Source organism: Plecotus auritus, assembly GCF_963455305.1.
Source record: "Plecotus auritus genome assembly, chromosome: 2".
Taxonomy (NCBI): domain Eukaryota; kingdom Metazoa; phylum Chordata; class Mammalia; order Chiroptera; family Vespertilionidae; genus Plecotus; species Plecotus auritus.
In genome coordinates, this window is record NC_137771.1 from 143998275 (window position 1) to 144012522 (window position 14248).

At 39.8% G+C, this 14248-nt stretch overlaps 1 protein-coding gene across 3 annotated transcripts in view; it reads left to right on the plus strand.

Annotated features, from left to right (window-relative positions):
• Window positions 1–14248, plus strand: part of EPHA6 (EPH receptor A6) — a 1057231-nt gene that overhangs the window by 463127 nt on the left and 579856 nt on the right. For all 3 annotated transcript variants that reach the window (XM_080654948.1, XM_080654950.1, XM_080654949.1), the window contains one exon: window positions 4988–5143. In XM_080654948.1, the coding sequence (XP_080511074.1) occupies window positions 4988–5143 (156 nt within the window). The remainder of the gene's footprint in view (window positions 1–4987; window positions 5144–14248) is intronic.

Sequence of the window (14248 nt, forward strand, 5' to 3'; positions counted from 1 at the left end):
ATTTATTTTTAACAGTTGTCTTTTTCAGAAAGTGACTTAAGTGACCTTTATAATATTTAAGTTATATCTCAAATAACATTGGAATTTACAGATGCAAGCCCCCATTTTAAATTTGCATATTCTCTCTAAATTGATTGGTGTATTATGTTTATCTATTTATATAAAAGCCTAAGCAGCCTTTATGACGGAACAACTGAAACGACCAGTCGCTATGATGCGCACTGACCACCAGGAGGCAGACACTCAATGCAGGAGCTGCCCCCAGCCCACAGGCCCCAATCCCTGAGACAGGGAACCAGGGGTGGGTGGCGGTGGACAAGGCCCCTTTTCCAGGAGTCTGAGGGCCAGCTCCCTCCTCAGGGCCAGCAGCCAACCTCCTGGGTCCCTCCCCCTGTCCCTCCCCTGGCCAACAGGCCCTGATTGACCCGCTGCCTGCCCACCATGGTGGTGGTTGGCCTCTCCCCCTGCCTGGCAGGTCCCGATCACCTGATCGGGGTGGGCCCCAAGCTGGGATGGGGAACCGGGGGTGGGTGGCAGTGGACGTGGGCAGTGAGGGAAGGAGAAGGGGGAGAGGCAAGGAGGTGGGGAACCACGCAATGGTAGTGTGCAAGGTGGCAAGGGAAGGAGGAGGTGGGGAGGCAGGGAAGCAGGGAATCTGATCAGCCCTGATCACCGGCCAGCCCTAGGGACCCCACCCATACACGAATTTCGTGCACCGGGCCGCTAGTAAATATTATAGTAGATTAATTATATTATTTAAATTTATAGTTAAGTTCAACATTTTTATTTGGCAAAGAATTACAAATGTATACTATGAAATATATTTAGTTATTTTGAACCACATAATTAAGTAGAAAATAATGATATTACTGACAAAATATATGTAAACTGGATTTATTGAATTGCTTATGAAATACATTGTCTTATAACTACTGTTATAAGATTACATTTAGAAATAAAATATTTGCTTAAGAAATTTTTATGAAAATATTAGTGAGGTAATTATATATTATTTATGTACTCTGCATTTTGACATATTTAGAGAAATATTTTTTCTTTTTCTTTTATTTAAAAACAGTTTTGTCAACCCATAACTTCAGGTGTTTATAATGTGCAGCCAGAATTAAGAACCAGTATTGCAGACTAGAGCTTTTCAAATAGACTGCATGCAGCCTCCTGGGAGTCGTCTATAACTGTAGTTTCTGATTCAGTGGGTCTGGAGAGCCCAAGACTGCTTTTGGAACAGGCGATGCTGATGTTACTGGTCCTGGGAAAGGCACTTTGAGTATGAAGGTCCTTCCAAGACAAGATTCCCATGAAATCCCAAAATGATTTCCAAGCAGATAGAAGCTCTTTGTCCAGTTTCTCTAGGGGAAAGGACTGTTTTTTGTATTTTTATTTATTTATTTTTAATCTCTGAGTGTTCAAGGGGAAAAAAAAAAAAAAAGCTGCCAGTAGAACTCTAGGTCCTTCATGCTTATTCCAGAGGGAGCAGCCTGGGGTGGGAAGAGAGGATCGGGCTCCCAAACTCTGAAAAAAGCTTCCCTTACTCCTATCCCCCTTACCCTGTGCCTTTGCTGTATTTAATCTTACACATTCAGGTTTATTTTGTTGTTCTTGTTCTGTGCTGTCCCTGCCACACCCCTCTCCCTTGTACTCTCTCCCACTCCAACACCACCACTGTTAACCCTCCCAAGCCTGAGCTTAGGCTAGGTGCAGCTGGCTCCCACTAAGTGACTGCAGCTAGGTCACCTACGCTGGCTGAGTCAGGGCCCAGAGGTTCCTGGACCAGTGAAGCCAACCCCCAGCTGCTGAGAAGCTCACCTTTGGCACCGGTGTCAGTCCCTGAGGCCTAGGTGAAGGGGCTATGCCCACACAGGCTGGCCCCACCTGCATCCACAGTGGAGTAGGCCTGGCCAGGCACAAAGACAACACCTGCACTGCAGGGCTGGCGAGGCCTCAGCCACAGGGGCAACCTCCTGCCTAAAGATTTTGATGATAGTGTTTTTATTGATTAGCCATACCGTATTAGTTAATTTATTATCAAGTTACAGAAGAGACTGTGTTGTTGTTATTTATGCTACCACCAGTCACAGCTTAATAGATATTGATTAACCAATCATTTAATAGTAATTTTACTGTACAGAATTGATCATTTTACTTCTCCTTAATTTTTCAATCATTTACAAGAATAATTTTTATAAAAGCAAACATAAACTATCAAAAATAACACAGTTATAACGTGTATGTTTGCGTCCATGCCTAGTACATAGTACATTTCTAGTATCAATAGAATTGCATTCATTTAGATTTGTACAAATATTCATCAACATATGTACTACAGCAAGATAGTTATTTTGACTCAATTTAGGTAGGAATTAAGTTTACTTCAAAAAATTAATGGCAGTTATTCTTTTCTGTCCTCAATATATAAGCAGAAGCCCTAAGCATATATTTATTTACTGTTAAATTAGGATTTTTGTATATTTTTAAATAGAACATTTTATGAAAATATGTTGTTATAAAATAAGTACTTTGTTAAAACATTTATTAACGTAATATATGTCATTGGAAAATTACTTTAATTTTGTATGATAGTGTTAATTTAGAAAGTGGCCAGCAGTGATTTCTCTAAGACCAGGAAGAACTAAGTCTTTTTACCATTCTTGACCTTTGGGTATACACCTAGCATAGGAACCTTTTTTCTAGGTTTTCCATTCCTATAAAAATGTACTCTAAAAATAACATGGATTTAAGCAAAGATAAAATCAATAACACTTTTCATCATATAACTTTACTCATTTATATTTTAATGTTCATGATTTTTGGTGAAAATTTAGTCATTTGCATTCCATTTTTATGTTTTTTTGCCATATGCATATAGCATATATAACTTGTTTATTTAATATTCGTCTATTCACTTTGTAACCAATTTAAAACTTTAAAGTACATTTATTTCAATATAATAAATAGAAAAGTTATGTGACTAAAAAGTCATCACTGCCAATTCAATATCAACAAGATTCCCAGACTTGGGGTTTGGTGAACAGGGAGACTTCATTCAATCAAAACAAATCCGTTGTGAAACAGTTCAGTTGTTTAACAGCGTGGATATGGAACAGCACAGCTTGGAACACGTCGTTTGAGGGAGCCCACACAAGGAGGCTGCAGTGTCACAGCTCCCATGTCACAGCTCTGCTCGGACAAGACAGATTCACTTTGCCCCAGCGAGACAGCTCCTCTCCAGTTTACAGCTTCTGCCAGGGAAACACAATTTTCAATGGAAACTGAAAGTGTGCTCCAAGAGACAGAGGGGAGATTGACATAGAAGTTTCCACCCCTTGTCCCTGATTGGTCCATTTCTATGCAAATGAGAACTCCAAATACTCACAGTTTGCTTGGTCCAAATAGCAGCATCCTCATTGGTCAGAATGGAGCCATTCTGATTGGCTGGTGAAATGCAAATGCGGATATAACTGCATAGCTCTGGTTGGATGGGGAAAGTCTCAATCTTTTTGGCAGCATTTTTATCCTAGGAGCTCTCTCACAAGTGTCTACTCAGAAGGCAGGAGCACAGTCCAGCAGGCTTGGCAGCTTGCTCTGTGGCTTTTCACAGTATGCATGAGAGGCCTCTGTAAAACAATGGCTGCTGGACTCTGGTTATAAATTTGGGCTTGATTAACCATAAGGAGCCCTTCTTGGCAGGTATATTCTCCTCGGGATCAACACTTGTTTGCCATCCTATATAGTAAATCCTATATAGTAAAGAGGTAATATGCAAATTGACCATCACTCCAACACACAAGATGGCCGCCCCCATGTGGTCGAAGATGGCCGCTCCTATGTGGACACAAGATGGCCACCACAAGATGGCCAGCAGGTCAGGGCAGTTGTGGGCAAGGGAGGGTAGTTGGGGGCGATCAGGCCTGCAGGGGAGGGCAGTTAGGGGTGACCGGGCTGGCAGAGGAAGACAGTTGGGAGTGACCAGGCCTGCAGGGTAAGACAGTTGGGAGGGACCCAGGCCTTCAGGGGAGGGACGTTGGGGGGGGGGGGGGACCAGGCCTGCAGGGGAGGGCAATTGGGGGGAACCAGGCCAGCAGGGGAGGGCAGTTAGGGGGAACCAGGCCTGCAGGGGAGGGCAGTTGGGGGTGATCAGGCCTGCAGGGAAGCAGTTAGGCATCGATCAGGCTGGCAAGGGAGTGGTTAGGGGGTGATCAGGCTGGTAGGCGAGCGGTTGGGAGCAATCAGGCAGGCAGGCAGGTGAGCAGTTGGGAGCCAGTAGTCCTGGATTGTGCCCAGGCCTAAATGGTCAGTCGGACATCTCTCGAGGGGTCCCAGATTGGAGAGGGTGCAGGCTGGGCTGAGGGACATGCCCCCCCCCCTGCACGAATTTTGTGCACCTGGCCTCTAGTAATAAATAAAAGTGATTAAAAATAAAGCAATATAGTTATCAAAACAATATCTGGATCTTGCTTGCTAAGGTCTCTGAATATAGGGCCACCTCTCATTTTGTTAAAAAGGTTTTTTTTAGCCCTTAAGAAAGGTATTAAAGGTACCCAAGCACCACCCTGGGACTTTCTCCATGGGTGTTCAGAAAGACTGAGGAAGAAATCGAACATAAATACATTTTTAACAGTGTGATTTAATGTTATTTAGTGCCATCTCTCAGGACTCCACATATGACTTCCTTTTCTGCTGGTTATGGACATCCCCACACTGATAAGCACTGCTGTTTTGTGTATGTGTGTTTCAGGTATGCATTTAAAAATTAGCTACCTTGAGTAAAATGTGAAGTCACTGTTGTGTTACTAATTTTGAATAACTAATTTAATTCATTAATATTAACATATGTTGACTTTTCTGTGTACGGTATGTGTGACATTGAATTCTGATATCCAAAGTGTATTTAAATTAAAATATGTTGTACAGGTACAAATAAAAAAACTCTAGCAATAATAACAAAAAAATTTTTTTTCTATTTTTACAGCTTGCAGACCAGGATTCTATAAAGCATTTGCTGGGAACACAAAATGTTCTAAATGCCCTCCACACAGTTTAACCTACATGGAAGCAACTTCTGTCTGTCAGTGTGAAAAGGGTTACTTCCGAGCTGAAAAAGACCCACCTTCAATGGCATGTACCAGTAAGTCTATATTTTGCATTTGGAAATCCTATTTCAGACCTTTGGCCTCTATTCTAATATTTTTTTTTCAATATTCTAATATTTTTAAGGTGTAGATATACAAAATCCTGTACCATCAATGCTAATTGTCTTTGATAACAGTCAAGGAAAAAGTTTCTCTTTATTATCAGTAGTTTTTAACTCCTTGCAAAGAATGTGTTTATTCCTCAAAATTCACATTTATCCTTGACATGCAAATACCAAACACTGGTTTGAAGACCTGTAAATTTTCCCTAACCATAATCAGTCCTTAGGAAATTGAAGTAGTTTAAGGCTACTGAGAATTTATAAGCAAAACTTCTCTTCTTTGCTTCCACCCTTGACCATTTTTTAGGCAGTTCAAGTTAGGACCTTCAAGTTTTCCATGTGAGGAAACTTCCCCAGGGGACAATAGCCATTGTGCTATTGTTATGTGAAAAAGTTTGAGTTTTCTTTGACATTTTTCTTTAAAGGAAGATATTTCTGAGTTTGTTTACATTTCATCTCTCACTCTTTCTCCAATTTTGGGCTTGGAACCAATAGATTTAAATCTAAATGTTAAGGTCATTTTAATGTATGCACTGAGAATTTTAAATTATTTGTATTCTGTCATTAAAGTATTGTGAAATATCTGTACATTATAAAAATAGAAATGAATATATGAATGTGTTGCTAGGCTATGCAAAAGTAAAATGTCACTTCTTAGATAGTTATAAAAATCTTGTTAAATACATGAATAAGATAGTATAGTGACATTTTGCCCATCTTTTTGATGAATTGGTGCCAAAATATTACTTATCTTGTATAATTCCTAAGAGGCAAAAATATATTGAGAATTATGTAATGTGACATATTCCATAGAGGCAATAGATATGTCCCACTTTTTTTTAACTAATACAGTTGTTAGATTTGTATTACTACAGACTTTAATATAAAATATTTTTATGAACACATTTAATAAAAATGCAACACATTCATTAACAGATGTAATTCTTACTTTTTTGTAAATGCTGAGACACTAACTTATTCAGAAATCTGTAGCCTGGGAAATCACTACCTTGACATTTTTTTCCCCTAAGGAAATATTTTAAGTTTATAAATAGGAAAAGAAAAATTCAAAATATAATTTCTCAAGTGATGTGGAAATAGTTTTGAACAGGAAGAGCTTGCTATTACTATGCACAGGTAATTCTTCTTGCACAGTTGGTGTATATCATATTATACTAGTGGCCCAGTGCACGAAATTCGTGCATGGGGGTGTGGATGTGGGGGTTCCTTCAGCCCAGCCTGCACCCTCTCCAATCAGGGACCCCTTGGAGGATGTCCGACTGCTGGGATGTCCCACAGGGATCACGCCTAAACCAGCAGTCAGACATCCCTCTCTCAATCTGGAACCACTGACTCCTAATCGCTTACCTGCCTGCCTGCCTGATTGCCCCTAACGCCTCTCTGCCTGCGTGCCTGATTGCCCCTAACTGCCCTCCCCTGCTGGCCTGATCACCCCTAACTGCCCTCCCCTGCCAGCCTGATCTCACCCCTAACTGCTCTGCCCTGCTGGCCTGAACGCCCCTAACTGCCTCTTCCTGGCTGATCACCCCTAACTGCCCTCCCCTGCCGGCCTGATCTCACCCCCAACTGCCCTCCCTTGCCAGCCTGATCAACCCTAATGGCCTCTGCCTCGGCCCCCACCACCATGGCTTTGTCCAGAAGGAAGTCGGGCATCCAGAAGATGGCTGGTCGACCCAGTCTAGTTAGCATATTACCCTTTTATTAGTATAGATCAGCCTTGGGCAAACTACGGCCCGCGGGCCAGATCCAGCTGTTCTATCTGGTTCTCTTGCTCTCCCTCCACTCCTTTACTTTGAATTTATATTAGTTCACACAAACACTCCATCCATGCTTTTGTTCTGGCCCTCCGGTCCAGTTTAAGAACCCATTGTGGCCCTCGAGTCAAAAAGTTTGCCCACCCCTGGTATAGATAGATTATATAGGATAGGATTGCTTAAATGAGGCGGGGAGGGGGAAGAGAGCCTTTTTCATCAGGAGGATATGCTCTTGGCAGACAAAAGTACATAATCCCTATATCTGGACTGATAGCCAGCCATATGCACTATACTGCCAAACCAGTCATTAAAAAATTGAACCACTTTCTCACACCTTACACCAAATAGCTGTTGCCCTTAAAACCCCTCCTCAGCCCCCACCTTAGGTTCTGCCTTCACAGTTCACCCAGATTAGGTTCTGATTGGTCAGTTTCTATGCCAGTCAGTGTCAAAAGCTCCACCTCCTAGGCAGCTATTAGCTCCTCGCACTTCACCCAGATTTGGTTCTGATTGGTCGGTTCCTATGCCAGTCAGTGTCAAAAGCTTCACCTCCTAGGCAGCCATTGGCTCCTCACAGTTCACCCAGATTTGGCTCTGATTGGTCGGTTTCTATGCCAGTGAGCATCAAAAGCTCCGCCTCCTAGGCAGCCATTGGGTCCTCGCAGTTCACCCAGATTTGGTTCTGATTGGTTAGTTTCTATCCCAGTCAGCGTCTCTGGGCCTATCTTCGGGCCTGATCGGAGAGGCAGGGCTGATCAGCAGCCACCCCAGTCTGCTGGCGAGCGGGCTGAACTGCTGACCTCTTGGAGAGAGAGAGAGGCTCAGCTCTGGCGAGGCCCGGAGAGAGAGAGAGGCCAGCAGCCTGGGGCAGCTGCTGATAGCCCCGCCTCTCTCTCTCTTCTAGATGTCAGCAGTTCTGCCCGCTCGCCAATTCCCACCCACCCGAGCCCGCTGCACGTGCAGCCTGGCGTTCGGTCATCCCTTCAGTCGTTTTGGATGTTCTGGACCCTGGCTCTTTATATATATAGATTGTGGATAACATACTCCAGCTTAGGTAGATGGTGGAGTTTTAAATAGCTACAGTACTACCAGGCAAGTATCTCTTAAATCCTATATCAGAAAGTGAATGGAGCTTCTTATGTGAGTGATAGAAGAGAATATCCTCTCTTTATTTTCTTAGGTCATAAATATACAGTTGACAAGATGAAGGAATATATTGGGTCTTACTGACATAACCCTTTAGTGAGGTAGCAACATAGGTAGTTCGCAAGACTTACGGTTCTTTGGAGCGAGAGACTAATTAAGGAAATAAATAGGGATGCAGCAAGGTCTATGAACCTTGTAAACTAGTCAGTCAGTCATTGTTAATTCAGATATGTGTACTTACCAGCTTAATGTTTTATGTTTTCTGGATTTTCTTTCATTTAAAAAAATCTTTTTTTATGCTTGGTATTATAAGTTATGTGTTTAAAATGCTTGCCTGCCTTAGCTATACTAAGTGCAATTCAAAAATTTTTAAATCTGGTCATCGTTGGGCAGTGCTTTAGGCAGGGACAGCATTCTATGTTGCCATCAGGGATTACCACATGTACCAGTTAATAATGCAGATTTTGTGATCAAAGAAAACATGATAATTTCAAGAGAAACATCAAAAGTGCTTTATTCAAAGTAATGTCCATCGCTAGCTACACATTTTCCCCATCTTTCAGGTAATTTGTGCATAACATCCCAATGGAACTTTTCTTGTTTTGAGGCAAACCATTCAGAGACCCAATTTTCCATTTCTTCCTACATTTTGAAGTGCTGCTCAGAAAGTGCGTGCGCCATCGATCGGAACAAGTGGTAATCTGAAGGAACCAGGTCTGGTGAATATAGAGGGTGGGTTAATACTCCCCAGACAAGATCTTTTAATGTGTCTTTAACTGGTTTTGAAGTGTGTGATGGTGCGTCATCATGAAGCAAAATTACTTTGCCGTGTCTTCTGGCCCATTCTGTTCGTTTTATGATCAAAGTGTGGTTCAAATTGATTATTTGTTGTCAGTAGTAATCAGTATTAACTGTTTCACCTGGTTTTAGAAGCTCATAATACACCACACCTTCCTGATCCCACCAAATGCAGAGCATTGTCTTCTTTCTGAAGCGATTTGCTCTTGCAGTCGATGTTGATGGTTGACCTGGATCGACCCATGATTTTGTGCATTTGGGATTCTCAAAATAAATTCACTTTTCATTGCCAGTCACAATTTGATGCAAAAAAGACTTCCGTGCCGTTGAAGCAACATTTTACTGATGACTGTTCGGTTTTCCATTTGTCTTTCGTTCAGTTGATGTGGCACCCATTTTTCCTTCCTTTAAAATCTTTGCCATTGCTTGTGAAGGATTGGAAATTGTTTGCTGAGCAATGTTTAATCTTTCTGCAAGTTGTTTTTGAGTTTGACATGCATCTTCATCCAATAATGCTTGTAATTGTTGGTCTCCAAACTTTTTTGGTTGATCTGGACGTTCTTTGTCTTTCACATAGAAATCATCCCTTTTAAAGCATTTAAACCAACGTTCACAAGTATCTTGAGATGGAGCATGTTCACCATAAGCTTCCCGAAGTATATGATAACTTTCAGCAGCACTTTTCTTCAAAATAAAGTAATGAATTAAAACTTCCCACAAATGCTTTTTTTTTTTTGGCATGAAATTCAACAATTTTAAGCATAAAAATATCTACGATGTTAACACCTTCAGCAAATTTGATATATGAAGTTTTGAAGCTTGCTGTCAATACAACAAAATAGCATACATATCAAATCGCATATATATCAACATATGTGTAACTCCATCTATTGAAAAAAATCCGCATTATTTACTGGTACACCTGGTAAAGCGAGAACTCCCCCCAAAAAGCTGAAAACTTTTGTCAGGTCTCATAGTCCAGTCCTAGAAGGCTCCCCTCTCAAGGCTTCTCTCTACTGCTCCCTTGAGGACTTCTTTGCCTTATTTTAGCAAAGACTTAGCATAGTGTTAGTAATTTGCCATCATTTAGAGTCGAATTATCTGAGCATAAATCTTGGTTTTGGTGCTTACTAGGTATGTAACCTTGGACAAATTATTTAACCTCTCTTAGCCTCAGTTGTACCATTTGTAGTGATTGTAACAGTACCTATCTCATTCTTTTGTTATGATGATTAAATAAGTTAATATTTGAAAAGTGCTAAGAACAATACCTAGCACATAGTAGGTATCTGATGTCAGTAAAGTTTTTGGATTACACTCTGATTAGATGAGAGACCGTTGTTGTTATTGCAGTATTCAGGAAAAGGGAGACACATAAACTCCAAAGCATCATAACTCAGAAAGATTAAAGGATTAGATTATTGGGGGGGAAATAATCAGGAAAATGACAAGTCAAGAGGTCATTGAACAATTAGACAATTAGACCCTGGTCCTTCTTAAGAGGACCACCAGGGTTTACCAAGACATAGTACTTTTGAAGCTGCAAATCAAACAAGTAGTCAATCCTTCCTCTCTTCCATTAGCCACAAACAATATTCAAATTTTAATAACTCCAAGCTCCCTTGACTTTGAGATCATATATCTACAAATTAGCCATTCTTTAATGCCTTTATTCCAATAGTGTATTATATAAGGGTCAGAATTTGGGTCAGGTAAACAGTCAATCCCTTCACTTTCTGATGATTTTTGTCAGTGTAAGCATTTGAAACTGTTTTCAGAGAATTTTTCAGGGGTTTAAAAGGAGGTATTTTTCCCCTTAGTATCATGGGCAGGGAGATTTTGAATGTATGAGTTTAAAAGAAAATAAAGTAGTAAAATATTGGGAATGACTAACCAGGAATTTTGGCTGATAAACAGCATAGTAAGGACAAAGTTCATATATGTATTGTGTATGATTATAGAAATGATGTGATTTTAAGAACTCCAGGGAAGTCATTCCCTGCCTCTTAGTGCCATCAACAACCCTTAAGTTTCTGGTACAACAATGTGTGTGATTTCACCATTAAGAGTTCTAATGAAAAAAAATAAATAGACAAACAAAAAAGAAACAAACTCATAGATACAGAGAACAGACTGACTGTTGTCAGAGATGAGAGGGATTGGGGGACTGGGTGAAAAAGGTCAAGGATCCAGTAGTACAAATTGGTAGTTACAGAATAGTCACAGAGATGTAGATTACAGCATAGGGAATACAGTCAGTAATATTGTCATAAATATGTACGGGGCCAGGTAAGTACTTGAAGCAGCAGGAGGACCACTCTGTAAAGCACATGGTTTTCTAACAATTTTGCTGTACATATGAAACTGATACAGAATAATATTGAATGTAAACTGTAATTAATATATATATATATATATTAGAGGCTCAATGCACGAAATTCATGCAAGGGGCCTCACAACCCTGGCTTCCTCCAGATGGTTGTTCTGCTATTCGGTCTAATTAGCATATTAGCTCTTTATTATATAGGATAACAATAACTTTAGAGTTTAATAGCCCTGGCCAGTGTGGCTCGGTTGGAGCATTGAATATTGCTTTCTCTCCCTCAATACAGAGATATGTGTCTTTTTTATTTCACGATCTTGAAACATGTAACATACATAATTTGTTTAAATAAAGATTTTTGTTAATATTGCTTTATTTTAGAACAGTTTTAGATTCACAACAAAAATAGTATGGAAATTTCCCATGTATCCTCCTACCTCTGATGTTCATAGCTTTCCTCATTATCAACATCCTCATCAGAATTATACATAGGTTACAACTGATGGATCTGCATTGACACACCATAATCACCTCAAGTCCATAGTTTACATTAGGGATCACTCTTGGTTTGTACATTCTATGGATTTGGACAAACATATAATGACATGTACCCATCACTATAGCATTATACAGAATATTTTCACTGCCACAAAATCTGTGCCCTGCCTATTCATCCTTTCCACCCACCAACCCCTGGCAACCACTTATCTTTTTACTGTCTCATTCATAATACAGTATGTAGCCTTTTTAGACTGGCTTCTTCCACTCAGTAATATTTATTTAAGATTCTTCCATGTCTTTTTAATGGCTAGATATATTATTTGTTTTTTAGTGCTGTCTGGGTGTACCACAGCTCATATATCCATTTACCTACTAAGGGACAGCTTGGCTGCTTTCCAGTTTTGGCAATTATGAATAAGCTGATAAACATGAATGTGTAGCTTTTTGTGTGGACATAAGTTGTCAGCTCCTTTGAGTAAATATCATGAAGTGTGACTGCTGGATTATATGGTAAGAGTTTGTTTAATTTTTTAGGAAACCACTAAATTATTATTTTGCATTCCCACCAACGATGAATGAGAGTTCCTGTTGCCCCACATGCTTGCCAGCATTTGACGTTGTCAGTGTTGTGTATTTTGGCTATTTGTAATAGGTGTGTAGTGGTATCTCGTTGTTTTAATTTGCATTTCCCTGATGACATGCTATGCAGAGTGTCTTTTCATATGCTTATTTTCCACCTATGTATAAAATTTTTGGTGAGGTCTCTACATAAAGATTTGTAGATGTTTCAAAAAGTTGAAACAACAAAAAAAAAGATGTCCCATAATCAGAGCTAATCTCTTGAACAATTGTGTTGGTGATGGTGGTGAGGTAATCTGATCCTAAACTTTCTACTGGCCTGGCTATCATTCTTAATTTCCTCTTTTGACTTTTTATTTTTTTTTTTCTCACTAACTTCTGGCTCACAGCCTGTAAGTACACTCAAACTTCTATCATTAAAAAAATGCTCCCAATCCAATATTCTTTCTCCTTCAAAACACATCTTGGAAAAGCAGTCTTCATTGGCTATAGCTACTTCTTCACTTTTAATTTAATTTTCATTCTACTGCACTCAGATTTTTGCTCTTCACTCTACTTCAATCAGATTTTTCTTACACCACTTCAAGTATACTGTCTTAAGAAAAATTCACCAATGATCTTATTTGCCATTTTCCATTAGAAACATTTTTGTCCTATTACAACATTTAATTATTTTTGATTACTCCCTTTTTTCTTGAAACTATCTGTTCTCTTTCAGTCTAAGATATTGCAGTCTTACCTCACCCTCTTAATTTTTTCACCATTGTGTTTGTCCCTGTTAATGGGTTCTCTTCTTTTGCTCGCCAGTTAAATGTTAATTATTCTCACATCCCTTTCTTTGCCTTTTTATCTTTTCACATGTTCTCTTCCTCAAATGGCACATGTAAATAGATGATGCCTATATTTTATCCTTATCCCAGTCTGCTCTCCTAAGGTCCAGAGTGTTCTAGCAAACTAATTATGGATCTGACAACCTATTTGTCCTATGGAAACCTGCCTGTATCTCCAACCTTCTGTTACAGGATTCCAGGGCAGGAGGAATAGGGAAACAGACAGGAACGTTAAAACAAGGCCAAACAGTGTGGGCCATTTGCATCCAGATTGTAATTAACAAACCATTATCTTCAAATGGTTAGAAAGCTTCCCTAATAAGAGAATTCAGAAAGAGGGGTAAGGGGAGAGGAAAAAGGGCAGTTTTACTCCCTAAGCAGAGTAGCCAGCAGTCTCAAGGCTTGGCAAGTAATTCTTCCAAGATGTTGAGTTTGTTCTCATCCTTAATGCCAGAACTTTCTTCTCCTTGAAATGCCCTCTATGCCTGAACATGACTGTTTTCTTTTTGTTATTCAGGCTTAAATACCAGTTCTTAGGACAGGCATTTCCTGCCCACCCATTCAAAAATAGAATCCCTCCCAGTTACTCTTTGAAAATATCAGATTTATTTGTATAATTGCTTTCTTGTTTATAGTCATTCAACCCATAGTAGATTGAAAGGGCCATGAGTCATGGATATTCTTTCTTTATTGTATCTTTTGCACTAATAATAGTACCTGGCTGATACTAGGCACTAAGTAAAATTCAATGAACAAATTAACTAATAATTTCGAGCTCAACATGCAAAAGCCAATTTTATTTCTTTCTACCCCAGCTTGCTCATATACCCCTCGTGAATCTTTATCTACCTATCCATTCAAGCCAAAAAGTTTAGATTCATAAATCTGCCCCAACCTCAACATGTTCAAGTGGTCACAAGTCCTATGAATTCTACTTCTTAGCATTTCTTCAATTCATTCTTTCCTGTCAGTTCCTAACTCTATCCTTTTAGTTAAGGCCCTCAACTATTCCTTAGATTAATTTAATAATATCTCGGCAAGTCCCCTTCCTTGTCTTTCATCCCTCAAAATATTCAAAACTATTAGA